This window comes from Pseudopipra pipra, chromosome 3 (genome assembly GCF_036250125.1).
Source record: "Pseudopipra pipra isolate bDixPip1 chromosome 3, bDixPip1.hap1, whole genome shotgun sequence".
Taxonomy (NCBI): domain Eukaryota; kingdom Metazoa; phylum Chordata; class Aves; order Passeriformes; family Pipridae; genus Pseudopipra; species Pseudopipra pipra.
Window position 1 is genome coordinate 109,538,748 of NC_087551.1, and position 27,987 is coordinate 109,566,734.

The 27,987-nt window shown below is 42.1% G+C and overlaps 1 protein-coding gene across 2 annotated transcripts in view; it reads left to right on the forward strand.

Moving 5' to 3' along the window:
- Positions 1-7,689: 7,689 nt before the first annotated feature.
- The window catches only part of FKBP1B (FKBP prolyl isomerase 1B), a 45,539-nt gene continuing 25,241 nt past the window's right edge, over positions 7,690-27,987 (forward strand). Inside the window, exons 1-2 of one of the 2 annotated variants that reach the window (XM_064650657.1) lie at positions 7,692-7,890; positions 11,029-11,076. In XM_064650657.1, the coding sequence (XP_064506727.1) occupies positions 7,854-7,890; positions 11,029-11,076 (85 nt within the window). In that variant the 5' untranslated portion in view covers positions 7,692-7,853. Of the gene's footprint in view, positions 7,891-11,028; positions 11,077-27,987 lie in introns of both variants that reach the window. The other variant, XM_064650658.1, reaches the window with a different exon arrangement.

Consider the following 27,987-nt stretch of genomic DNA (forward strand, 5'->3'; position numbering starts at 1 on the left):
CATGATTCATTCCATCCTGAAGTACCTAAAATAGATGAATAGCTCTTGCTTTATGAGCCTAGCTGAAGTACTCAGATAGGATACAAGTATGGACAGATGAATGCCAAGGAATGGTTGTGCAGTCAGTACATGCATGTCTGTTATAACCAGCCCATTTATCAAGGATCAGCCCACCAATAGCCCTTTCTCGAGCTATGTGATTCCCACCCATATCCTTCCCACTGCTGAATGACCTGTCTCAAACCACTGTTTTTTGACCTAATGCTCCCATATGTATATGCCAGTCTTTTGTGCATGCTTTATAAAGCAATCGGGTTTCTGATAGAAACTCCAGTACTTACGTTGTAAAAATTGTAGTGGGCAGAAGAGCATGGAATGCTCTTTAAGAAATATTCCTGTCTTGGCAAAGGGAGGGAATGAATGATCTAATGGGTCTTTCCATCTGTAAGTCAACATTCAGCTTCCAAATTACGACAGTCTTTCTCTTTCATAGGCATTAAATGTATTTGTTTTTGAAGACATCTCTTATTAGTACCTTCTTTTTTACATGATGATGTAAATTTGTACTTTTAAAGTGATATTTTTATGATCTCCACCAAGGACATCAGATAAATTAGGAACTTCTTGCATGGCTAAATGCTCTTTGACACAGTGTATGTGCTCAGTTAGATCACTCTCAATTGAAAGCCCGTTGAGACTTGAAGAGGAACAAAGGATAGTAATATTTTTAGGAGACATATATTTATCCCAGCTTGATAAATTGCAAGGGTCATCAAACTCTGTCAACTCTGGGAAAATAATTTATTATTGTAAAGGAACTCAGGACAGCATCAGCCGGACATGACCCTGTATTCAAACAGGGTTGACAGTGTAGACACAGTCAAACTCTCAGCAATACCTGCTTTGGAAAATGCACTAGAAAGCAAATTTTATAAATTATATAAAAATTGGTTGCTTCTGAATCATGTGGGTTCTAGTATCTATTCAAGCAGTTAAATTGTGGTTGAGAATATTGATTGAGAAACATTGTGGGGTCTCTGTCTTATTTCGCTTGAGGTACGGGTTGTGTTTGATGATAACGCTTCCAATGGCCACGGTAGTTGAATAGTTTGCTGTTGCTGTCACTGGTAGAGCTGTTCCACTTGGGACAATTTCAGAAGTGTCTGAAGAAAGCTGATTCCCAGCTGTATTTGGAAAATCTTGTAATAAAACACCTTTGACTTGGTCTTCCCTAGAAGTGTTCTCACTAGTTAGACTTAGTAGGATCCCCCTACAAAAATATTGGTGAATGTGTTCTAACACAAACCTGCTAATTAAAATGAAACAGTGGTAACATTGTGCTTCTATCCACCTGCTTGTTTAAATAGTTCATCTGTAACTGTCCATATAAGCTAAAAATGAGCTGTAGTGGATGACATTTTTAATCCATAGCCTCTAAGCTAGTTGAAGTGTTAGGTAGAATTGTACTGAAGGTTCTGTGGGGGTCTACATTTTTACTGAGAGGCTGCAGTGGTTCTGTTTTGGCCTTCTTTTTTATCTTAGATAAGGCCTTAATTTAAAGGAAAATAAAAATACTTTTTCCTGCTTCTCTTGTAGAAAGGATTTGAAATTTTTCTACTTGAAGGTCAGTTTAAGCCTAAATACCTGTTCTTTGGGATTCAGCCACCTTGATTCCATAGGTGCAAAACCTGGAATGGCTGACACAGCCTTGCCTTCCTCTAAGAGAGCTAAAGGCCAGATGCTGGGTCAACCCTGATGAGGAGCTGAATACCAGAAAGATTAGTGTCTGTGTTTCTCCTACAGATGAATGTAAAAAGCCTGAGATTTTTAGTGGCTGTTGCTGATCTCTTGACACTTACCTGGAATTAAAGCTGTCCCCAGAGTATCGTGCAAAACCCCCCCCAACTTTTTACAATCTTTCTGTGTTGTCCTACTTGTAGCTGTGCTGGTATATCCTGCCTCTCTCTCTGCTGATCTTTTAGTTAGAACTTCAGATCATTTTGATTAGCAGGTTCTAGAAACTCATTAAGCAGTGCTATAATTGCACATGCAGAACGAAGGAAAACAAATACAGCCTTAATTTTCTGAGTCCATTAGCCAGCTCCCTTGATTCATTTATCTGGAGGATTGAGAATGCCAGTTAATTTCATTTCCACAGTTACATTTTCCAAAATCATCGAAAGACTAATCAGGAGCTTGTAGCTAATATTTGTGGTTTGTTTGGTTTTCTCCTGTTGTTTGAACTGCTTCCAATATGTCTTGCAGTGACATTTCTTCACGCAGCAGAATAAATTCCAAAACTATAGAGAAAAGAGTTTTACTGAAGAAAGCGGAAAATGTGTTGCCCTGTAAATACAAAGTTTCTCAAAGTCACTGACTTCCTTCTGTAACTTCCACGGCAAGGAAATGACAGAGCTGGAATAATTAGTTTACTGTTTATATATGTGATTCCAGTAGTGTTCCATTCAGTTTGAAAGAGAGACTTACTTACATTTTTTAATCCATTTTTTGCTATGAAGGATTGGATGGAAGAGAAAGTTTAATCCTCTTGGACTGTCCATTTAAGATATTGTTATAGTTGGAAATTTTATTTGTGAGACAACACTACATGAGTTTAGCCTCTGGGTCCCAAGGTGTTATATTTATTTATAATAAAGGATGACCTTTCCCTCTGAAAAGCTGGAATCTAAACAGACAAGGCAGAGTGATCATTCTTGTTATATAAATTAGATACTGAGAGCGATTCAGAGCATATCTTCAGTTCAGCAAGCTGCCTTCAAAACAGTCAGCAGTGAAGCAATATCACTGCAGCAATCTACATGTGTGCTAATTAGTCTGGATGGATGCTGCAATTCCATATTTATATTGCATCTGAGATGCTAGCTAGTTTTGTATTAGGCACTTTGGAGCATTATGCATTGCAAACAGACCCAAAGTGATTTAGGGTCATGCAGTCAATTTCAGAACTGTGGTTAACCGCGGTACCACTTCTTCATTTCCTTCTCTTGTTCATCTTGCAGGAAAAATATTACAGACTCATAAATCAGTTCAGGGGAAGGGATCTTTGGAGGCCATATGGTCCAACTGCTTCCTTGGAACAGGGCTGATATCAAAGTTTGATCAGGTTCCTTAAGGCTTTTTTTGATCACTCATGCTTTGAAGACTTTTTTTCCAACTTATATTTAGCCAGAATCTCCCTTGCTGTAGCTTGTGTCCATTGCTTTTTGGTCCTTTGGTTGGGCATCTCTAAGAAGAGTATGGTACCATCCTCTCCACTACCTGTTAGGTAGTTGTAGACAGCAGCTGAGATCCTTCTTCTCTTTGCCTTCTGCAGGCTGAACAAACCCAGCTCCCTCCCCCTCTCCACATTCTCCTGCCACTAACTGCACTGGAATGTTTGGGATTTTTCCAGTATGTCAGTACCTTTCCTTAGACTGGGGAGACAAGCCTGTGAGACCATGAGTCTGTCTAAACCCATGTGTTTCTGGAAGTGATAAATTGTATTAATCTCTTCTGGAAGTAAGCTCCATTACTAATGTCCTGGTGTTGTGGAATTTTTACCTCCATTCTGGAACATTAAGCAACCAGTTTCTCAACTCTGGTAGCTGGTGGTGTATATCCTGATGAGCTGGAGCTCTTTCCTATGCACACCTGAGGTGACCTCACCTAGTCCTCTAAAAGGCTTTGGAGATCAGGTCCAAGACTTTCATAATGACTCACATAAAGGTGCTATGAGAGAGAATATGTGAATATCTGAGTTGGGAAGAAGCCGGTGAGAGAGAAGTGTTGGCTTTCAAGGCAGTTTTAATGCTACTGAAAAATCCCAGCTGCAGTTTTGCACTCACAGCTACAGCTGCAAGAGGAAAGTGTGGATACAGATGTGGATAAGGATTTCCAGGAGGACGATAAGGATTCAGAATAATTGCTTCTGGAGGATGATTTACTCTGTTTCGGGGCTTTTGGAAAAGTACCAGTTGGTAGGAGGTGACTGTGCTGCAGGCCTGTGGTAACCAGCAGTAGTGAGAAGCGAGACAGCCCTCCTATAACTGGTACATTGAGATTTTTGGGTTTGATCTGCTCATCAAATGGCTGACACTGTGGGTGTGCTGTCAGAATTGCCTTAGGCACATGCTTTCAGAGAAATTCCTGATTCTGGCCTGACTCTTTTGTCAAGGCTGGTGATGCACAGGAACATTCGCAGTGACACGACTTGCTGAGCTCTGCAGGTTGGGGTTTATTTTGATCAGTTTTTTTCCACTGTGGTGCTGGTTTTGCATGACCTGAACACTTTGAGATTAAAATCACTTGGTTGTGCATGTTGGTTCAGTGAGTGGAAAGGTCAGTATTGGTAACACATTTTTAATTTGTTTTCACTGTTCGTAGAACACTTGTTGGGTTTCAAAGTAATGCTCAGTCTTTCTCCATGGATGCTGGTGAGGGAAATGTGTCCTCTCAGGGGGTTTTTGTGGCTTCCATGAATTTACACATTTCCAGAATTTTGCTTTCCGTTTCTGGGCAATTTAGTGCTTTGCCTTCCAGAGGTGTTCTTCATGGGCATATGGAATCTATTACACATGATTTGTAGATCCTTTGTAGATTTTAAAAACAATGAAGAAAAGGATTTCACAATATAGGAACTATGAACTAAATTAAAACACTCTAAAAATTTGAAAACTGTTTGCCTTCCTAAAAGTGGAAATGCATAAATAGTTTGCAAACAGTGCAGGCTGTAGGGGGGTTAACTGAAGAAAATGAGATGTTCAGCTGCTAAACTTTGTGGGTATGGGTTTTTGAAAAAACCTCATAATGACTGCGGTCCTCTTTGTTACCACTGAAGAATCTCAGATGTTGGAGTCATGTGGTTCCATCAAAACATTTGAGAAGGAGGGTCGAGAGAACCCCCTGCTTTTCCAGACTGCTCTTCCTGTTGCCAGGATAGAAAAACATGCTGTGGGAAGGTCTTGTGGTAAAGGGCTGTTCAGGAAAGTGAGCTCTCCAGAGTCTTGGAAGCTGAAACTAGTGTACTTATCCTTAATACAGACATGCTGAATCGCAAAGGGGGTGAGGTGGATGTCATGCAATGGCTTTCAAAGAGCGTTCTTAAAACACTAATCTGGTCTGCTTTGATAATCTGGTTTTAGCCATTTCCTTGGTCATGAACTTTCCCTCTTAGTCCCTTTGTCCCTTCTGTTTCCCCTCCAATTCTCTGCCAGTCCTAAACCACTTTTTCTTATACTTCAGAAGCTTTCCTGAAGATATGGACATTCCTTGTTACAGTCCACTCTTCCAAGTTCTTCATGTGCTGTGGAGTTGTTAACATACCCTTGGGTGCCTTAATGCCTACAGTGAGTACCATAAGATGAAAAATAGAAACATTACTTGTTGTTCAATATCTGTGCTGTCAAAAATTTAAAAAAATATTTAACCAACAACTTTGAGGTATCCTCTATGGATCCTTTTTTGTGTTTTGGAGCTTGGTCTCACCTTTCTTTGCATGTGCTTGGGAATATGAGCGTAGGGTTTCTAATTAGCTCATGCCCAAGAGAAGCTCTGTTTGCATTTAGAGACCCAGCATGGGGCAACAGGCCAGGGGATAGGATGCTTATAGATACAGCATGTTAGACCTAGGTCAGTGCTTGGTCCCTTCTAATCCCATCCTTTGGCTTGTGAATTTTGCTGTTGGTGGGGCTTGCTTTTTTATTAGGGTCATTAGTCTGCCTGAGGATGCTGGAGTCTGTGTTTAAGGCCTGTTGCTTGAGATGACACTCAGAGCAGATATTCTGTGATCCCACCTGAACTATATCTGTTATGTGACTGAGTCCAATCTCCCCCTTCCACATGACACCACTTGGGAATGTCTATTATTCTCCCATCATGGAGAGATGTGTGGCCCTGATCAAAGGAAAGACATTCTTATAAAAACTTAAAGGAGCCCAGCAAAGTATAAATTGCTTTTATCCATCAGACTTATGTCTTCCGAGGTTCTGATTGTCTGAGGGGACACAGACATCTACCTGGAGCCTGGATGAAAGCAGCTGTTTCTTGTAAAGTCAAGGGCCCTAATAGGACACCATGTACCTAGAATTTCCCTTCATATGTGCTCAGCATTTCCTATGCCATCCCTGTTGCTCTGTAATGACTCAGAGGCACATCTGGAACTAGTAATGTTCATGCATTCTTAATACCTCTGTGCCACTTATCTCCTACCTGGCATTTGCCTGTTTCTCAAATGTGTTTTTAGTATCTTCCTACTCATTGGAAAACAAACAACACTCTGAGATTGGCACTGAAAATAATCCCTCTTCAGAATTTGCACTTTACAGACCAGTTCTGATGAACTGCAGTAGGTGCCTGCTTATTCTATACGTGCTACATACAGAGGTAGAATTCACTGGGGTGGGAGGCAGGCAAAAGGAATCCCTGCCCAGTCCTCATTACTGCTTCTGGACTTGTGTGAGCCCATGATTTTCCTCACTTGCCCACTTTTGGGGAGTTTCTGCTAACCAGCCCCCGAAATTTTGGAGCGTCTGACCCACAATAAAAGGTACATACAATAGAGCATGTAGTTGAACAGACTGATCAGAGTAGTGTGAAAAGCTGCATGGAGATGGTCAGTGTAGCTCAGAGTGTAGATCACAATTACAAACCAACACAGTAATTCCCCAGTTCATTCATCCTGACAGCTGCCCATATAGAAGAAAATCTTTTTGCCGGAATGGAACCCAGTTTGCAACAGATAAAAATCGTGGAAAAGCAATGCCAAAGAACTGTAGGTTAGAATTAGATGGATACAGACAGCTCTTTCAGTTGGACAACTGATGATGTTAAAGTTCCATTTTTATTTTTAACCCAGAACACACAGAACTGTAAATAGAACTATTCCTTCAGAGGCAGTGAAAACTCTTGATATTTGAGTACACAATAAGTTTATGAGGAAATAGTATTTTTCATCTATTTCAAGTGCACTCATCAGAAGTAGTTGCAGCAAAATTGAATATGTAATCTCGCATCACAGGAACACCTGAGCAATCAATACATGGATTTTCCTATTTAAAACGTGGATACGAACAAGAAGCTATAAATTGTTTTGCATTGAAACTCAAGGTCGCTGCCAGCCCGTTAGAGACCTGCCACTGCTGCTGCTGTGTGGGGTCACCACCGATGGGTACCACTGCCCTGGTGCTGCTGCTCACCAGCAGAATCGGGGTGACATTCACTTCAGCGTGATGTGCGAGTACGGATGCTTTCCTTCATGGCTTTTTGTAACTAGAAACGCCGACCCTCCACTCGCACCCAGACACGTTCTGGTGTCCGGATGGTTTGGGAGCGCGGTGCTCTGTTCCCCTGCCTGCCCCCTTGCCTGCGCTGTGCAGCGGTACCGCACCGCTACCCTCTGAGCCTTCTTGCCGCTCGGACCCCGCACAGGCACGGTAAGATGGAGGGGGGGAACGGCGCCGAAACCCCCAGGGGAGCCCCCACTAAAGCGAGCCCTGGCCGGGGGATGGCAGCAGCATCCCCCGCACAGCCGCGGGGTGCGGGGCGATGCGGACGGGCGGAACACCCGCCGCAGGGCGCTCCTCGTTCCCCTGATCCCCGTGTGCCCGAAACGGGGGCGGGCGGCCCCCTCCTCTCCCTTCCCCGCCCCTCCCCGCCCCTGCCCCGCATTGGCTGCGGGCGCTGACGGGCAGCTGGGGCGGCCCCTGCCCGCGGCCGCCCAGGGGCACTGCCCGCACTGGGGGTCCGGCCGCGCCGGGGAGCGGGGCCGAGCCGAGCCGAGCCGGGCTGAGCTAAGCTAAGCTGAGCTGAGCTGAGCTGAGCTGAGCGGAGCGGAGCCGAACGGAGCCGGTGCCGCCATGGGGGTGGAGATCGAGACCATCTCTCCGGGAGACGGTACGGGGCCGTGCGGGAGCAGCCCTGCGGCGCGGGGCCGGCGGGGCACGGGGGGCTCCGGGAGCGGGGAGCCGCGGAGCGAGGGGACAGCGGTGCAGGAGGGGAGGGGAAGGGAGGGGAGGCACGGCCACCCCCGCAGCCCCGCAACCCCGCGGGCACGAACCCCCGGTGCGGGAGTGGCGCGGCGGGGGCGGCGAGGCGGCCGGGGTTCCTGTGGCATCCGCCGACAGCTGCACAGCCCGAGCGCGGGGTCAGCGCCGCCGGGGAGCCCAAACTTTCCCCGGTGGCGAGCCTGGCCTCGCCGAGACCACCGTCCGCCAGTGCCAGCATCCCCCCAGCGTGGCACCGCCGCCTCCCGGTCCAGCGTGGGATGCTGGCGAGGGCTGAGGTCCAGCCCGGGTGGCAGTCACTCACCTCTCCTTGGCACAAACTCACCTTTCCAGAGCCAATTCGTGGTATTCTGCTCGTCTGTGGGATTATAATATAATTTCATAAGGGTTTGTTTTTTTGTTGTTGTTGTTTGTTTGTTTGTTTTTAAGGATATAATTTCTAACATACATATGTGTCTATATAATAGGCCAAGTTCACCCTTGGGTGATATACAATGAATACTGCATTGAAGTTGATCACACCTTAAGTTTCTTGCCCCAATATTGATCCTTTCTTTATGTATGCTTTTAAATTTGCTTCTCCCTCTATGCTGTTTAGCTCTAGGGATTGAATTCTTCTCTTGGTTGCACAGATGTAAAAGCTGAATGGTTATGTGGATATAAGTAATGGTGCTGGGTTGAGAGTAGGAAGGAGGGTGGAACTTAATCTCACAGTGGTACTTTCTAGCTATTAAATAGATCAAGGCTGTCTTTGTAAGCAATATGCTATTCCAAATAAGGTTATATGGATTAGTTCTCTTGGTTGCAAGTCTTAATCAAAATCATCTGACTTTAAGCACTGTCTTAAACCACAGCAAGTCAGTGGTCTTGCAAATCTCTGCTTTTAATTCAGCTTTGATGTGAAATTATGTAGCTTCGTTGGCTTTGCTGGTGGTATACTCACACAACAGAGTATGTGCCCATAAGGTCTGATAGTGCTTTTCTCAGATCTCTGTATAATAATGCATCATTTGAATAATACCTGTTTTACGAAGGGTAGGATTCATCTCACCTAACTTTTCTCAGGTTAGCTGGCTAGTCTAAAGCAGCCTTCTTGGTTTTCTCTGTGGTCAGCTCCAGAGAATGATTCGTCTTGGCTCTCTCTGGATAGGCTGGCTTTCTCTCAAAGCACTGCTAATTCTCTGCTGTCAATGGAGGAAGCCCAGGAGACTGGCATATGATAGTTGCCTGTGTTGTCGATGGCTGAATTTAAAAGAGATGAATCCCACTGTAGCATGCCATGGTACCCTAACTGGACACCTATTTCACTGCATTTTGTGCAACTCATAGCTAGAGATATTCCTGCCAGCAGAGCTGATGAAGGAGGCTGTTCATGTGGTGCTTGGAAACACCATCTTCTCAATTTAATGCTGTAAATGTTTTTTCCTTGCATTAGCCTACCTTCCTACCATTTACTGCTTGTGTGCTTTTGGCATGTAAGCCCTGAGGCTGTAGCTTGTGTGTTACTTGTTGGTTTATACCCTGTGAAGTGCCCTGTAATGCATAACTTGTTATCGTGTTAATTCTGACTAAAGAGCCCAGAAAGCTGACTAAGATATGAGCTTCAGTTTCAGCTAAAGGATTATCCAGTTCCAACACCCTGCCATGAACAGGGACACCTTCCACTAGACCAGGTTGCTCCAAGCCCCGTCCAACCTGGCCTTGAACACTTCCAGGTATGGGGCATCCACAACTTCTCTGGGCAACCTACGTAAATCCCCAGTTTTTATCTTTCTGTCAAGGATGTTCCTTAATAATTGGTCTCGCTGATGCTTTATGAACCTGGGCATTCCCCTGGCCAACCTTGAGAAATCAAGATTAGCGGCTTTAATACACCATTGGCACTAATTGAGCCTGGAAAATCATTCCTTAGCTTTATTGCCTTTGGCAGTACCTATAACAGGTAAAATGGGAATGGTAATTTCATTTTCCAGTGTCAAGCAAATAATTTAAGCCTTTTTTCCTTTCAGTATGAACATTTTAGGAGGAGCTACCAGGCTCTTACAAGAATTCAGTGTATTACTGCTTTACTGTTGCCCGATGCTACAAAATTAAACTGCCTTTGTATATGAAAATTTGTGTAAAACCCATTCCTGCTAATTAAAGATGCCCTTATAGAGCTGTCATGAGTGAAAGACATTAGAGATGTGAATACAAATGTATTTTTTCACAATCATAGACTAAGACTTTATTTAAAAAACCATAGCAAAAACATTCTGAGAATTTTAATGTTATAATCCATGAAGTTTTGACTGTCCTTTTGCACTTACAGAATGCAAATGTATATAAAATGCAGATATGTAGGGAAAATTATGTAAGGAAAATAGTATTTGGTTGAAGAGCTAAACAGAAGCCAAACTGGGACCTTCTAACCTAAAGCATCCCATTCCTGTCTTGCATATTAGTGATTTGATAACACATAGTCATAGAATCATGGAATTGTTAAGGTTAGAAAAGACCTTTAAGATCATCATGTCCAGTTGTCAACCCAGCACCACCACCACATTCAACATTAAACCATGTTCTCAAGTGCCACGTCCACATGTTTTTCAAACTCCTAGGAATGGTGACTCCACCACATCCCTGGGCAGTCAGTTCCAATGCTTTACAACCCTTTCTGTGAAGACATGTTTCCCAATATCCAATCTAAACCTCCCCTGGTGCAACTTGAGATCATTTTCCCTCATCCTGTCACTTGTTACCTGGGAGAAGAGGCTAATTCCAACTCCCTACCATCTCTTTGGCAATAAGGTCTTCCCTGAGCCTCCTTTTCTCCAGGCTAAACACCCCCAATTCCCTCAGCTGCTCCTCATCAGACTTGTGCTCCAAGTTGTATGAGGATCCACTTCTATTTACAGCCGTCAGATATCCTGAAGTAACCAAGTGGCTAATACCAAATCTCAGTCCAGCATTTTCCTCTTGAAAGATAAACCTGCCTAGCCAGGTCAATCAGAAAAGATAAAAGAATAACCTTTTATAATTTCAACAGGACGGACATTTCCAAAGAAGGGTCAGACGTGTGTGGTGCACTACACAGGTAAGGCATGTTCTGAATATTCTTGTGATACCAATTGCCTTGCATTCAAGAGTGATTTTCCCATTTCAGATGTTTGATGTATTTTTTGCTTTGTTCTGTCACTCGTAATCCGTTGGATAGTGTTCAGATGGATTTCCTGAGTATTTCACTTCTAGGTGAGGTGTTCAGGCTACAGTACCTAGATGTGCCTGCTGGTAGATTTGCCATGGATAGCATTCGATGGTGAGAGGTTTGCAGATGAAGCTGCAGACCTGATTCATTAGGCCATTTTACTAGCTAATGAAATCGAGCATGAAACAGTCAAAATGCTGGGTTCATATTTTTCCAGCCTCTGATCTTGATACAGACAATTAAAGATTGTATATATCTTAAAAGCATGTGTCTGTGCATTGGCAGTAAAATTCATTCCAGATTGAAGAGATCAATACAAGGTCTATTTAACACTTGCTTTATGGACTTGTATGAATCTTAAGTGGTGAGCTGGTTAATGGAGCTGTTTATGCTGCACCTTTGCTCAGAGGGAAATTGTCCTTTAAATCAGTTTATAAGGTTATGCTTTGTATGTAGTTATATAAGTTGTCGAAGGGATATGAAAGTCTCTGCAGTCCGAGCCCCCAGCTGGGAAGTTCACATCAAGAGCTTCCATTCCACATGGTCTTTTCCTTAAGAAGTCAACATGTAGGTGATGGGGGGATTGACAGCTCCTGATCTGGGCCTAGATCTGTGAGGTCGTGTTTTCCTCTAGTGTTCAGGATGACAAGAAAGTTCTCACTGGCAATTGTTGCTTTCCTGCACTTTTGTACTTGCTTCTGTAGCTTACAGCTGGAGCAAGATGGGAACATTTTCCAGTAAATATAACTAATGAAGTAAACTGATTTGTATTTTCAGTAAGCTTTTTTATATAATTTAATAATATCACCATTCAGGAGGTTACATGAGAGTTAATGCACTGGCATGGCGTGTAGATTTTCTGGGTATAAGCTCCTGTACATTTATATATTTAGAGTATTTTAATCTGATGAGGATTTCTAGTTTGAATTAGAAGAAGTTAAACACATGGGTCTCCCATGCCAGTCTCAGCTCTTACAGACATTTCTCTGTAACTTAGATCTGAAAATAGATGTTTTGAAATTATTTTTCTGAAGATGCTGGAAGATATGTTTCTGTTCCTGTCCAAACTTCAAAAGGTTTTATGAAACAAAATTGTCACCTCCCACCCCTAGTTAGTTCAAGATGAATTTAAATGTCAGAACTGAAATAGGCAAAAAAAATTTGAGCCTGGTGGCTCCCACAAAGCACAGTTTTTCCAGATAACTTCAGGGAAAGTGTGAATGGTAAATGTGAAAAGAGACTGTGTACTCTTATTGATATTAGATACCGTCCTAGATGAGGCTGTCATAAGCTGCTTTGACATAAAAGACTTTATAAAAACTCATTAAATCAATCTCCAGTGTAAACGGTGCTTCCTTCATATGTGTTACTGTTGGTGCTGTGCAACCTCTCTTAACTCCCAGATTAGAACAGATACCAGGAAAAGCTCATCCTCTCAGTTCCACAGCTGGTGCAGTGTCAGAGCAGTCTTTGGTGGTGATGTTTTTGAAGAGAACCCATGGTTAGTGGATAACGTGTTTTCTTCCAGTGATCTGTGAAGTATGTGGGTAAGATGGCATATGAATGTCAAATTTTAATTTAAAGCTATTTGATCAGAATACAATATAGCTTCTTTTCGTACTGATGAGATTCTGGGTATGCCTGGTATTTATCTTGGAATGACCTCTGTCTTATTTGTGTGATCTTGTTAGGCTTCACTGTACTTAATGCTTAACCTCACCACACTCCTGTGAGTCCTGCTTTAGGAACTGAGTACCTAAGTTACAGGGAAGTCTGCAGAGATATCGAGAACATCTGTCTTGACACTTAAAATGGGAGTTAGGAAAAACTATGACACCTAAGAGCAAGGAAATGATCCAGAAATCCTGCTTTTCAGAGCTGCATAATATTGGGAACATGCACAGCTCTCAAGTTGTCTCCCTGTTCAGCCAGTCACTCTGGAGCTCGGCACAGATACCTGTAAGGAGGTGTTGTGTTCTTGGAAGTAAAGGAACCATGCACTGACTGGACTCCATCAAGATCTAGGGATCATTTGGATCCCCATAAAAGCCTGACCTCACTGGGGTGCTCAGAGCACAGCTCTGAATCCAGCATCAAGCGCAGAAGAGATGGCCCCCTTCAGTCAAAAACACAGCCTGTGGGAGCTCACTTGTGTAATAACTGAACAGTTGTTTCAGATGTGCCAAACCTACCTTCCCTTGGCTTTTCCAGCAGAAGAGGCTCATAGCTCTTTTTGCCGTGTCCTTAACTGCAACTGTTATGTTCTGGGGAGAAGAAAGCTGAAATTTCCCACTCTCTCCAGTTTAGCTTAGGACATTCAGCAGTGACGAATGCAAGACCCATGGGCAAGGAGAGGAGCAGGCAAGAGGGGGAGTAATTGATGCAGGCACTCATGCAGGAATATGGAAGGAGATGTAGTCCAGTGTCTGTCTTCAGGACTTAATTCCGTACTTTTTAATCCACTGATTTTCCCATGTGGTGGTGCCCAGCCTTGACAGCTGGGCAGGCCATGCAACTTCTTGCAGTGGCTATTCTGCTCTTACACCAACACACACACACTGTGGTGGCACAGCTCCTTGGCACAAAGGTGGTTGGTTCCGTGATTCCCAGAAAGGCTTGTTTTCTGTGTTTGCATAGAAATAACATTGCCTGTCCACTAATTATTCCTGTCTTGAAGGAGAGGAGAGGCCAGAATGAGCTTTCTTCTGCCAGAGCAAGTTATGAATCTCCAGTGAGGAGTGGGCTGTGGGCTCTGTTTTGTCTTATTTTCCCATCTTCCATTCCTCTCATAGATGTGCATTTACCCTGTGATAGGGAGTGATGTCAGAGAGCATGGACATGAGGGGACTGCTGGTGCTACAGGAGAAAAAGGCCCGTGGGTTACTTCCATTTTTTAGGAAGTCTGCAATCCTGGCAGTCCATGCAGGAAAAGCCCAGAGAGGACCAAAGGCCAGGACCCTAGATGGTTGGCAGAACTTCAGAGTTGTCTGCTCATCATCCAGGATCTTATGAATCATCACCAAGGTAGGAATTCAGCAGGGTAGTTTCTAGTCTGATGACCCTACATGTTCTGGAGGAGTGGGAGGTGAGAACTGGAATCTCCTCAAGATGGAGGAGAACCGTGATTGAGTTTTACACTTCTGCTGTCAGAGCTCCAGCCATTAGGCTGTTACATGTGGCAGCTTTTCCTCTTTCTCTCCTTGTTAAACTGGATGCATAATCTCAGGAGCAGACTTTGTGGTCTGATTCCCAAAGGCATTGGTGATGCCTTGCAGGACAGACCTAAGTTCCAGTGGCAGCAGGAGTTAAGGTGCAACCTCACTAGGGAGCAGTTTAGAGGGGACCTCTTAGTTTAAGCAAATTATTTTTAATTCTTTTATTTTTTTTCCCCTAAGGAGTAATTCTCAGCTGCTTTACAATTAGAGCAGGATTTTTGGATTACCCTTCAGAAGTACCCAATTGCCCTTTGATAAGACGCCTTAGTGCCTGACTTTGGTCCTGTAAATCACCTGCTAATTTTTCAACTTTGCAGGGCCTGAGTTAAGTACACAAATAGATGTTCCAGATCATTGCAGAAGATTAGATAGGAGGATTGTGATATAACATGAAACCGAGTTTCAGTCTTAGGATATGATGAAAAAACATGGTCAGATTCCTGTAGGCTTATCTTTGTTAAGAAATATAACAAATTTCTTCTTAGCATCCGCATGTATGTTGAGTCTCAAAAGTTGCCTGACACAATATTTCAGTAATGGGATTAATAGATAAGGCAGTCCAAATACATTTGCAGCAGCGCTGCTTTATGTCTTGTTTTTTGTCAGAGATTTCATTGAGCAAGCTTCTGGAAGCCTTTGGCAATCTGCTTACTCCTTCTGTTTTCCATCTGCAAAATGATAGTTGTACTTTGTCTGCCTCATGTAGAGAGATTGCAGGGAATTTGAGATATGAACTGCCTCCTTCTTCATGCCTAATGTAATGGCAATGGAGCAGTGCATAAACGGAATTGAGGCATTTTCTGCAGTTTTGTTTCCTGTGATGTAAATTTATTGACTCTGGCAACAGAAATTATCAGTGCAGAAATTTCAAATATTTATGAAGGTGATGCAAAATGTGACTTTCTGTTAGAAATGCCCTTTAAACAAAACCTTTACTGAGGTTGGGAATGCTCTGTCTGGAGACTGTCAGGTAAAACCTGCACTCCAAGAGGCTGAATCCCATTCCTGACCCTCCTGCTGGATGATGGTGTGCCCTCACACAAGCTTTGTGTGTACTGAATCCAAATCTACTCATGATAGTGGGAAGGCAGGTTTTTTTCTGAGTTATTCAGAGTAGATATTCTCTTGTGTGGGCCCACGTAGCTTGTGGCAGAGCTGAATTCTTAACCTCTTCATCTTTCTCCTCAGTCACCTGTAAAACTTTGATAATAATACAATTACCCTTTTTAAGGAACTGCTGATACTTGTTATCTGCTGGAACAGACCTATTTGAGTGAGAATATAAAGGCACAATAAATCATTAATTATTTATTAAACTGGACTTCTCTCAGAGAAGATTTTTCATAGACTTTTAGGCTAGGACAATGCCCCCAAATATTGCATCAAATACATTTTCAATAGAATAGAATATTTCATATGGAAGGGACCTAAAATGATCATCTCTTCCAACTTCCTGACAATATCAGGCTGACCAAAAGTTAAAGCATGTTGTTCAGGGCATTGTCCAAATGCCTCTTATACACTTCCGGGCACTGGGGGATTGACCACCTCTCCAGGAAGCCTGTTCCAGTGTTTGATCACTCTCTCAGTGAAGAAAGGCTTCCTAATTTCCAGTCTATACCTCCCCTGGAGCGGCTTTGAACCATTCCCACATGTCCTGTCATTGGATCCCAGGGAGGAAAGCTCAGCACTTCCCTCTTGACTTCAATATTTCAATACTGAGAAGTTGATTTTTAATTATTTTTTTTAATGCTTAAAATGAAATTCCTTATTGAAATAAATTAATACTAAGCCATTTATTTCAGCTGAGATGTACAAATTCATTCTGTTTTAGGAAGCAGGCTTTTATTTAAAGCAGAACAAATTATTAATTGTTCTTTTCCTAGTGGTCTGAGGACAAATTCATATCATCTTCTTTTCCCATATCTTGCCAGAATTACTTCATATTGTTTCTTCAGCTTTGGCCGTAGTGTTGTGTTGAGAGTTATGGTTGTGTCTGTGAAGTTGAAAGCTCTTTATATAACAAGATGCAGATGAACAGTAATTTATAGAATATGCTTGATTTATCATGATTAAAAAAACTCTTTTCCATTTAACACATAGAAATATAATGCAATTCCCTTGAAATAACCATTGCCAAAAAGAGAACAGATCTGCCTATTTTACTTGAATCAAAATCAGCCCAGTCTTAAGTGTATGTAGTAATAGCCAGAGATTTGTCTATACTGACATGCTCTCAAAAAGACTAACGTAAATTCAGAGTAACTTTGCAGACTGTCATATATTTGTGTGTGAGCATGACTGGATGTACATTAGCTTTGTGTGAGAGCAGTTTGTGCCAGGTGAGTAGAGGAGGAGGGTATTTCTCTGGTCCTGCTTTCAGGAACATCTGTACCACCTCAGTGGGAGCTCTGCATGTGTAGCTGAGAGGAAAATTGAACTAAGTAAGGCACTTAATCAAAATTCTTGGTCTCCGGGAAGCTGTCTATCTGGGTTTGGAAGAGGATAGTGAACACTGCAATTAGAATCATCATTAATAAGAATTGTATTGTAACAGACATTATAATTGAGCCTTGATTTGTAGCCAGCTAAATCCTGCTTACCTAGAAGGAACTTAATTGTTTTATCAAGCATGTTTCCAAGATACATTATACCAGAAGAGTGTGATGTCTGTCCATCCTTTGGTCAATGCCGGTTTTCTGTAATTTTTTTTACTTAATGCCCTGGTTTGTAAGAATGAAAGCCTTTTGCTTCTGCAGAGATCTCTGTGGCAAGCACTTACAAACATCCTTTTTCTTTGGTGAATCATAACTGCAAAAAGTAGCTTTAGTCCTCTGTGAAGAATATGGTCTTCTGATGCCCCTTAGAAACAATTTGCAAGTCTTAAAACTCTCTCAGTAAAATGAGTAAAATTCTCATCTTTGCTTATTTGTTATGATTGGTTATCCCTGGAAGTATTTTAACAGTGACTTCAGCCTGACAGTGATCAGAGTCCAGAAGCAAAAGTCTGAGTAGAAGAGATTTCTCCTATGCATTTTGGTGGCAGCTTAGTGACTGATTTCAGATATATTACTTGCTCTTTCATTTTCTAAATTTGACAGAAAAGGGGGCTGTGCCTCTCAAAATTGTCATGAAATTAATGTTTGCAAGTGCTGTGAGACACTCTGTAAGAAGAAGCTATTGATGTGAAAAAGCGATTTGATGAATAAAAAGGTTCAGAGATTTGTAAGAAAAAAAGTAGCAGCTTCAGCAGTGGAGTGAGTGAGTTTAAATTGAACACACCAGATTGTTTCCTGATGGAAAAGGATCAGTTGTTCCTCCTTTGCTGCGTTGCTGTCTACGGTGCCCATCAGTTTTACTGAAGTCACTTGGGGTGTTAGATGCTATTTAATGCGGGTAAGTGAAGCAGAAAAGGACCTTCAAATTGTCCAATAGCATTTTTATTGGCAACCTCAACTGCAAAGCCATGGTTTGACTAAGATTTGGAAGTCTCTCCCCTTGAAGGTGCTCCCCGTGGCATTGAGATGTTATTTTGGACAGCTGCTGATGTGCTTTGAGCAAAGAAAGGGAAGACTTCAGGGTTACCTGTAAGCACTGTCTTATATTTGTTTGGGAAGAAGACAGGATGAGTTTCATTCTGGCAGAGTAAAGGAGATTATAAATAGATTTCTTCAAGATAGCATACACGGGCACTTTCTACCCCGACAGAGACTTCTCTGTCAGCATGAGACATGCTGAGTGATTTGGTGACTGGTGGTTTGGATTTTGGAGCACTTCCTAACCTTTACAGGATTTCCTTTCATGGAGGGATTGTAGAATCATGCTCCCTTCCTATTGTGCATAGAAATGAAACTGCTAGCGAATAATTAAACTTCCTATTCTTACCTTACAAAAGTCTTGAAGAAGTGGATTCTAAGATATTAAAAAAATAAAAGCTCACAAAGCAGATTATCTAAAGTACCAGGGAACTAATAGCCTCTGTTCATCAAGTTTTTAAAAGCTCAGAACCTATCCAAACCAGCATCATCTTTTTGAAAATTAGATTGCAGCTTCAAACAAAGTATTTTTGCTGGATACTCTTTGCACTTATTTTCAATGATCCCAGTGGGCCCTGCTTGCAGCTTATATCTGTATTTGAGGACAGACCTGAAAGATTTGCATCAATTCTTGATCATTAGAATTCTAGGTCCTTACAAGAATGACATCATTTTCTCTAACTTATGCCTCCCAAAGTCAAAGAATTGTTGAAAAAACTGTGCAATGAATAGTATTTTTTAGTGTAAAATGTACAAATGGCTACTACATCAGCCAAATGAGGAACTCTTATCAGCTGGCACCAGTGATAGGCTTGTCTCCCTTTATTGACAAAATAGAACTAACATTGCTGTATTTACCTAACTAAGAAGTCTAAATTGAGAGCTTGGTTACCTTAGGTTACCTAAATAATTAGCCTGTGGATACCTCTCTCTCTCTGTTGATTAGATAAAGAGCTTAATAAGGTTCCTAAGTCAGGCAGCTCAGATAGGCAGGGTACGTGGAGGGGGGAATGTTTTCCTCATCAGACACCACGCGGTGTCATCCCTCTGCAGTGGAAACACAGCAGGTATTTATGTAACACACCACATTTCAGGTGTCTTACCCGAGCAGGTGCTGTGTGGCCAGAGATATCTGCAGGCTTGTGATCTTCAGAGTTCAGTGTGTAGGTCTGAGTGCTGCAGGGGTGTGTGGGGGAGATCCCTGGGGAGGACATGGCTGGTTTTTTGGCACTGGGAAGCAGCTGAGCCGGCGGCCCAGGAGGACGCGCGTTCCGCTGCGGGAAGAGTTGTCGTTGGCAGGAGTTCTGCTGAGTCTTGCTGAACCAGGGCCAGGGGGCTTCTGGGGGCTTCATATTGAAAGCAACGTCTCTCAATTGAGACATATTATTTACCTTTAGTTACTCAAGGGCATCGTAAATCTTCCTTGATTTTTTTTTCCCACAAGACTGCTGGCTGCAGAAGTTTGGGCTCCCTTGCACATCATTCAGTGTGAGGGATCTTAAATGTTGTAGCCATGGTGTCATCAGGCAGAGCCAGTAGGTCTTTGTAGCTGAGGCAGCATATCTGTGCACTTTGGTGGTGTAGTCCTTTATCTCACATCCAACACCCTGGGTCTTCTAAAACTCTGTGTTACAGCAGTGCTTATGAGGCAAATTTGATTTGTAGCCCTCCTTCTGTCTCTGCTTACGGTATCCCAAGTCTGGTTTCTCCTTTCAAGCCTTTTGCATTTAATCCTGTATAGTTCTTCGTTGTCTCTTGCTGCTCTAATTCACTTCCCTTTGCACATCAAATGATGTGACTACCTTGATTTAGTAAGAGTGTCTTCTCTTACTCTGTTCTCAGTGAGAAATTGAAGACTTTTGTTTTGTTAAGGGTGGTTTCCTGTTGGACAGAGGAAAAACTTAATTAGTTCATTTTCCAGTCAGTGACTGCTACAAAAAAATACACTCCTGGATGCATTGATTTATCTAGTTTTTAATGACCAAAGTGAAAATGCTATTTTGCTACTTCCTAACTGCTTAAAGTTGCTGCTGTTGCAACATTAAAAGCAGCAGCTGTCTGTTGAAATTCTTTACACTGCATTAGGAAAAAAACTAAACCCAAACCCAAACGAATTAATTTCATTATACTACTATATAGGGATTGTAGTTAGGGGAACTTATATTTTTGTTCTCTTCTGTGGATAAATTTCTGTTTGTGCTAAAAGCAGTGATACTCAAGAAGAGAGGAGTGCCTTATACTTTGGCAGGTGAAATCCAGCCATATCTAGGGCACATAAAAGAAAATAGAAGGTGAGTCACACAGTGGACAAGTTCCTGAGGCATCATCATCAAGTGTTGCCATTTCCAGACTGGAATGTACAATTTTCAGCCTGAAGAATTGAAGTAAATTTTTGTTGTTGTGAGAGCTGTAATTTTGGTGAAAAAGCCTTTCCCACAAGTCTTATTTTGAATGTTAAGGATCTGAGACTGAAATTCACCGTCAAGCTGCCAACTCTGTATCTATATCATAGATCATGGGTTGGAGGGGACCTTAAAGATCATCTCATTCCAATCCCTCTGCAGTGGGCAGAGGCACCTTCCACTAGACCAGATTGCTCAAAGCCCCATCCAGCCTGGCCTTGAACACTTGTGTGGATGTGGGACTTCCACAACTTCTCTGGTCGACCTGTGCCAGTGCCTCACCACCGTCACAGTAAAGAGTTTCTTCCTTACATCTAATCTAAGCCTACTTTCTTTCAGTATAAAACTGTTGCCCCTTGTCTTGTCAATATAGACCCTAGTAAAAAGTCTCTCTCCATCTTTCTCATAAGCCCCCCTTAATTATTGAAACTCCACAGTTTCTTCTCCAGGCTGAACAACTCCAACTGTGTCAGCCTGTCTTCAGAGGAGATGTGCTCCAGCCCTCTGACCTTTTCCATGGCCTCCTCTTCATCCACTCTAACAGGTCCACATCTTTCCTGTACTGAGGACCACAGAATGGATGCAGGACTCCATCCAGTTGGGGATCTCGTGAAGGTACTGAGGGAGAATCACCTCCCTTGACCCGCTGGCCACACAGGATATGATTTGGTTTCTAGGCTGCAAGTACACAATTACAGGTCATGTCCAGCTTTTTATTCATCAGTGCCTCCAAAGCTTCTCTGTAGGACTCCATAGGCCATTCACAGAGAGGAACAATCTTTTCTGCAGTGTCGTGCTGAAACACCTGACCTTGGCTTGGGCTTGAGATCATTCTCTGAAAGTGTCTCTCCACTGAGGAGAGCATGAACTGCTCCTCTGTCATGCTGCCTGTGTGACTAGCTCCCCACACCCTTGTGTCCACAGTGGCCAGCTGGCAACAACTCTGGAAAAGCAATGGCTGTGTCTGTCCCACTCTGCCAGGGGCGTTTCTGGAGTGCACAGACAGCCCCATTGATAGCGTCCAGTTTATTCTGTCCTTTGAGTTTCTTCTGCCGTCATTTGCACCTTGTCTTCAGTCCAGTGAATAGCAGGGACAGGTTCAGACGCTTCCTTAGGTCAGTCAGCAGTGCTCCTGCACAGCACAGCTGAGGGCTGTCATCTGATGTGGGCTGAGCCCGTTTTGTCATGTCCTACCTTTTCCTGGCTGGAACTCAAAAGTCCTGACCTTTTCTGTTTGAACACTGGGGACTTCCAGAGCCCATAACTATTAGTAGAGATGTTGAAAAAGCGTTGGTACAGAGTGGAAATGCCTCATTAAAAAATGATCCTTACCTGTGCCATTAAGACTTGTTCTATGTGAAACCATTTATATAGCTCATCTCATTTTCAACATATTTTTGCGATTCCTAGCTGGGAGTGTGGGAGTTTTAAATGTATATGAGTCAGTTGCAAATTCGGAGTTGATACAGTCATGAACTGCCATCATTAATCCTCTGTGGGCAACTTAAAAAGCTGAGTCTGATCAAAGTGCTACACGCTTCATTCATAAATCCCTTTGGAAAAGGAAAAGCTTTTGTTTGTTTACTCCTCTTTAAATGACAGGGACATTCAGAAGAGAAATACTTTGTCCAGGGAACACAGCAAGCCTCTAAGAAAGCTGGGGTTAGAAATTCATGTGCTTTTAAGTTCTTCATGTGTTATATTTATCTATCTACTTATCTATTACATTACCTCACCTCTCTATACATATTATATATAGGGTATATCAGCTCTGTGAAAAAGCTGTTTCTTTTTTTCCAGACCTCAAGAGTGTTCACCTTTTTAGAACAAACTATTTAAATTAAGATAAATGGTGGAAGATCATGATGTACTTTAGTTTTTATTAGGTTTTCTGTCTTTCTCTAACCAATCCTGATTTGATTGGTTATATAAGCATTGTAAACAGAATAAGGGCTCAGTCCTTCTCTGCTGTAAAGAATAGGGGATTTCATTGTAATGATTTGTTGTATTTTAATAAAGTAACTAAAGCTTGCAATACATTGCAATACCTACCCTAAAACTGCAGAGCAATTTCTGATGTGCTTTGCTAAGACTTGCTATCGTAGCACATTCAAAGCTCCTCTTCGGATACAAAAGTTTCTAAAGCATTTGGGAAAACAATATGAAACAAAGTAGGCTGAACCTGAGAGAGCTCGGAGCTATAAACACAGAGGCCAGAGGGGTTGGAAAGCTGAGAAATTATTTGCCTCGCAGCAAAAGAGCAATAAAATCTTGGGCTGGGATATTTCCCTGCATGAGCATGGGAAGAAACATTGACTGATTGCAATGCTACTCCATTCTGTAATGGAGTTACACAACCTGTAATCTTTCTATTATTTAGTCTGTCACTGTAGGACTGGCCCATTTGTAGGCTACAAAGCGTTTAAATGCTGACAGCTGTATTAGGCAGTAAGGGACATGGTTGGCCATTGTGTTTATAGAGGGCAGCAAGATAAGAATAGCTCCCAGCCTTCAGTGCTTGCCACATTTTCTTCAGGTTTCAGACACCTCTGTACATTTTGTGGACAGGTAGTTGTGTTGAAATGCAGGGAGCACCAGGGCAATAATTATCTTAGCTCTTCTTTTTCCCTTGAGAAACTGATGTACAATACAGGCCAAGAGGGTGTCAGCTGATAGAAGTCAGACAAATGTGAAGTGTTCTCTGGATTTGAAGCTTGCCATCCGAGAGGAACCGGACATTGTCTGGCAGCACATGAATGAATGAATGAATGAATGAATGAATATCCCCAATGTTCCCTTCCTCTGCACCCTCCTGTTGGTCTCTTACTATGCACGGGACCACCCTTCTCCTAGTTTTTCTTCAATGGTTCAACAAGTTGTAATAGCCTCTTAGAAGAATTTTCTGGTCTGTTTGTTTAGTCACATGCATGTTTTATTACAGTTTTCAGTGTTAGTCATTTCACAGCTCCTAAGCATGTTCTAGAAGTACATTAAGTGACAGGGCTTGTTTTCTGGCTGCTCCCTCAGATGAAGCAATGGAGAGTTTTAACACATCCAAAAGAACACGTGAGTGCAGCCTGCATTTGAAAATGTTTCATAATTGCTGGTCAAAGGCATTGAAGGTGCTACAGTGTGAATAGGTAGGGCTGAAACAGGGGATATAGGGTTGTCCCCAGGTATTTCCTCCAGCCTCTGTCCCATGTGAAGAAACGTTGCAGTGGCTGCACTGTGAACTGGGCTGAAAATCTGACATGAAAGAAAAAAAAGTCGGAGGAGGAGAAGGGAAGAAGTGGTTGTGAGGGATGGCAGGAGAACAGGATGGAAGTGCAGGGTGATGGAAAGAGCAACAGCCACGCTTGTGATCTGGCACTGCTGCAGGCCTGGGGTTTTGCAGTGATGTGTGGAGCCAAAACACTCCACACATCACATCCGGGTGGTTGTAGAGAAGAGAAAAGAAGATTTGTCTGTAGGAACAAGAGAAATATTTATTTCTGTTTCTTTCTCATATTTCTGACCTGTCCAACTTCCCAGTAGTGCACAGGTTGGGGACCTTCCCATAGCACACTGTCAGTCTCTCCACTGCAATTATGCACTGGGACAAATGTCTCTTTTTAGTGTGTTCCATATGTATATTGCTGCTGTGGTGGGGACTGTCTAATCATGCTGTTACTTGTTTATATAAATGATCTCAGAATAAATTTGCTTGACTTTTTTTTTTCTAAAAAAAAAAAAAGAAGACAAAAAATTTCCTACTTGAATCTTGGGACTAAAGCCCAGTTTCCCAGTTTTTGGTGCACAGTTGTTTAATGGGTGGATGGACAATCATTCCAGGACTGAGGCTGTGGTTCACAATGGGAGCATTTTACCTTGAACAGGCAGACAAGTGTCTATACACAGGGAAAGAATTGTTGTTATTGATATGTTTATTAATAGAGTGTACATAGCTTTGTTTAAAGGAAGTATTGTTACCCTTCTACTGAGTGGTTGAAAATTTCAAGCCTTTCTAATCAGCTTCTTATCTGAAAATAAATCAATGTCACTAGCCAAGATAACTTCTGAGCATGATCTGCATAAACCTGTCCCTGAGTAGGATTCATCAGAGCTGCATTTGTTCCTCATGCAGGTAACAAGCACTACCAGGGTGAAGTATTTAAAGACCCCACCCTACCCTGAAATAGTGGCAGTGCTGCACAAGATGATGGGCCTAATTTTTTCCCACCACAAAAGATTCATGGTTCTTGTATTTAAAAGTCAAAAAAAGGTTTTGCTGAACCTTCCTTTTTCTGTTCCTTGTGAAGCAGCATATGCTAATCTATAAATGCTTCTTTTGGCTGGGATAAGTGAGGATGGACTTGATGGCTGACCCTGCATATGAGGAAGATACTCAGGACCTTTTCATGGGGAGAAGCCACAACCTATGCATGTTTTCTGCATGCTGTTTGCCAGAGAGCTGGGGAAATAACTTAGAAAAAAGGTGAAATCAGCATAACAAATTTTTTTTAAACTCTGGTACATATCCTATACAACAGAATAGGGTATTAGCTCAAATATGGGATCAGCATTTGTATATATTTAAAGTGGATTAGGGTGAATTTTTACAATTTGTTTTCCTGCTTTTGGATTTACTCTCGTAAGACATCTCTTACATAGATGTATGTGTGCCGTGTACTCTTGAAGTATAAAGATCTTAGATCATAATGTTAAAAACTTCAGGTCAATGTGAGTGCAGGTTTTAATATTCAAAACATTTTAAAATAAATTCTGAATCTTGTTTTGTCTCAATATTGCAGTTCTGAAATGTATTATGTTGTGTTGTACCTTGTTCAGCTGGTCTTTCTCATCTGTGTGTTTGGTCAGTAGTGGCAAAATTCTGATTTGCGATAGCATAGAAATGGAACAGACTATTTCAGTTGGAAGAGACCTACAGTGATCATCTAATCCAACTGCCTGACCACTTCAGGGCTGACCAAACATTACAGCTTGTTATTAAAGGCATTGTCCAAATGGCTCTTAAACACTGACAGGCAATTTTGGGGTTATGGATAGAAAATCTTGTCAAGCTGGCTCTCTGGGTATAGGTATATGGATAATAATTCCAGAGGATCTTAAGATTTTCCATCGTGACCTGCAAGAAGTTCATGATACTTTGAATAAGAAACTTCAAAGAATACAAAATAAACATGCCAGTGGATATAAAACTGGATTTTTTGAGTAGAAGACTTTCCAGTAGACCTTAAAATGGACTGGTATCAGCCCCACTGTGAATTTTTGTCAATGGAGAAAGATATCAAGATGATAAAAATTAACAGATATATCCTAAATAATGAGTCTAATCCCATAGGTCATTGGTACACAATAATATGGATCACTATGTCAAATGGTCACAAGTCAATAATACATTTCATCTTCTATAAAACCCTTCACAAACTTAGAGGTGGAAGAGCAAAGAATGATGCCTACAGATAAGAGGACTTTGTCATGTGAAGCAGTGACTTTGAAAAAAGACTTGGGGAGTGTCGACTATCAACTGAACACAAGCTCTGAGCTGTTCTTTAGCCAAAAAAGCTGACTGCAATCCATGAATACATAAACAGTGCAATACATAAACAGGAGCACTGAGGAGAAGGGAGGAGGGCCAGAGGCTTCACACTGCTGTATCAAAAGTAGTGTGCTCAGTTTTGTAGTCTACAATGCTGGCAAGAGACACGAGGGTGGTAGAAGTGCTGGGAGACCTTTCTGAACATAAAATGCTTAATTTATTCAGCAGAGGTTAAGGGATGGTTTGCTACTTACTTGGTGAATAAAGAATTGATAGGACAACTGAACTGATCTGTTAGTTCAGCAAGATACATATAGATATCATAGCTGGAAAGGGAAACTTTACCTTAAAATAAGGAATATATTTGAACTGGCAATACTGATTTATAAATGAAAAAACTAATCAATAATTGCAGTCACTTCATTGCCCTGAGAAATCTTTAGATTGGCTCTAATTCAGACAGGAATTATTTAGTGAAAATCCTACAGCTTGCATTAAAGTAGGAAGTCAGATGAAGAGATTGCAAGGATCACCTCTGGCATATAGGTGCATTAATTAGTAGTTTTGTCATATATTTTGGAAGCTTTGGTTGCATTCTCATTCATGGTCTTTTCCTTATGTAAATTAGTCCTAGAGGTTTCAGTTCCTTCCTAGATTTATAGCTTTTAGGACTCTGTTGGCAATTAGTCTGACTCCCCCCATAACAACATTTGAACTTGAACTCATTTGCTTCCCTAGGTTTAGTCATGGCAACTATTTTTCTCCTTGTGCATTTCATTTTCTTTGTGTGCCCATACCTTTGATACCTTTTCCTGTATAGATATGGATGGCAACTGCAAAATGCTGTCGATCAAAATGTAACCTGCTTTTCTTTCTGGCTTTATGATGGTGAAATAAATTACAGCATCACAGGATGGGTCGGGTTGGAAGGGACTGCAGAGGGTCATCTGGTCCCACCTCCTTGCTCAAGCAGGGTCATCCTTGAGCACATTGCACAGGATTGTGTCCAGATGGCTCTTGAATATCTCCAGTGAGGGAGACTCTACATCCTCTCCAGGCAATCTGCTCTAGTGCTCAGTCACTGCCCAGTAAAAAAGTTCTTCTTTATATTCAGGTGGAACTTCCCGTTCATCAGTTTCCGCCTGTTGCCTCTATTGCTTGGCACCACCAAGAAGATGTCCTGACATGGATGGAATTCACTGACACCAAAGGACAGTCAGCATTTTGTAGGAGATGCTCTGTTCTGTGAAGAGCAAGCTGGTGCAGAGTTCTGGAACCATTTTTATCCACTGGCGTTCTGATCACCAGCTTGAATTAGACATCTCTAGAACTGGTCACTTCTCAGAGAAGTAACAGAATCTTATTAAAGGGTGATTAAAAAAATGCTTAACCAATTATGGAATGTAGTATCACATTTCAAAGTAATTTTCTGTACTTATCTAGAGGCCTTAATTATGTTTTTAGACCACTTTGGTTGATACAATTTTTATTAGATAGCACTTATTGTATATGAAAACCAAAATAGCTGCATTGAAATGGATGGGGGTTTGACTTCAAGGTATGTCTTTGATGGGAGGATTACTGGGCAGAAACCTTGGATTAGTGCTGGGAATTTACCTAGGTAGCTGCAATGGCTCTTTCTGTGAAAATCAATGAGTATTAGAAATGCCCAGCAGAAGACAGCAGGATCTAGGAGAAGCCTTTCATGGGGACCTGCAATGCAAAGAAACATTTGCAGCTCAGGAAGTTTGGCAAGCCAGTGTGCTGCTCAGGTTAACAAACACTGTTTGCATAAATCCCCTTGCAGTTATTGTGTCTCATTGAATTGACATCCCACTGCTTTGTTTTGCTTTAAAAATTTTATTTGACTGACTCTTCTGGAAAACCCTGCCTTATCAATGTAGTACAGGCAAAGCAAGTTCCTGTTTTCAGAAGTGGACACTGGCCACTTGAAGCCCTGTCCCATCTTCAGCCCTGCCCTGTTTTGCAGCAGGGCTCTTTGACTCTGCTTCTGGCGTGTGCTCCTGCTCACAGGGCACGTGGTTGTGAGGTTCTCTGTGTCACACACGCATCAGAACTGTCTTGTGTTGCAGAAAAACGCTACATTG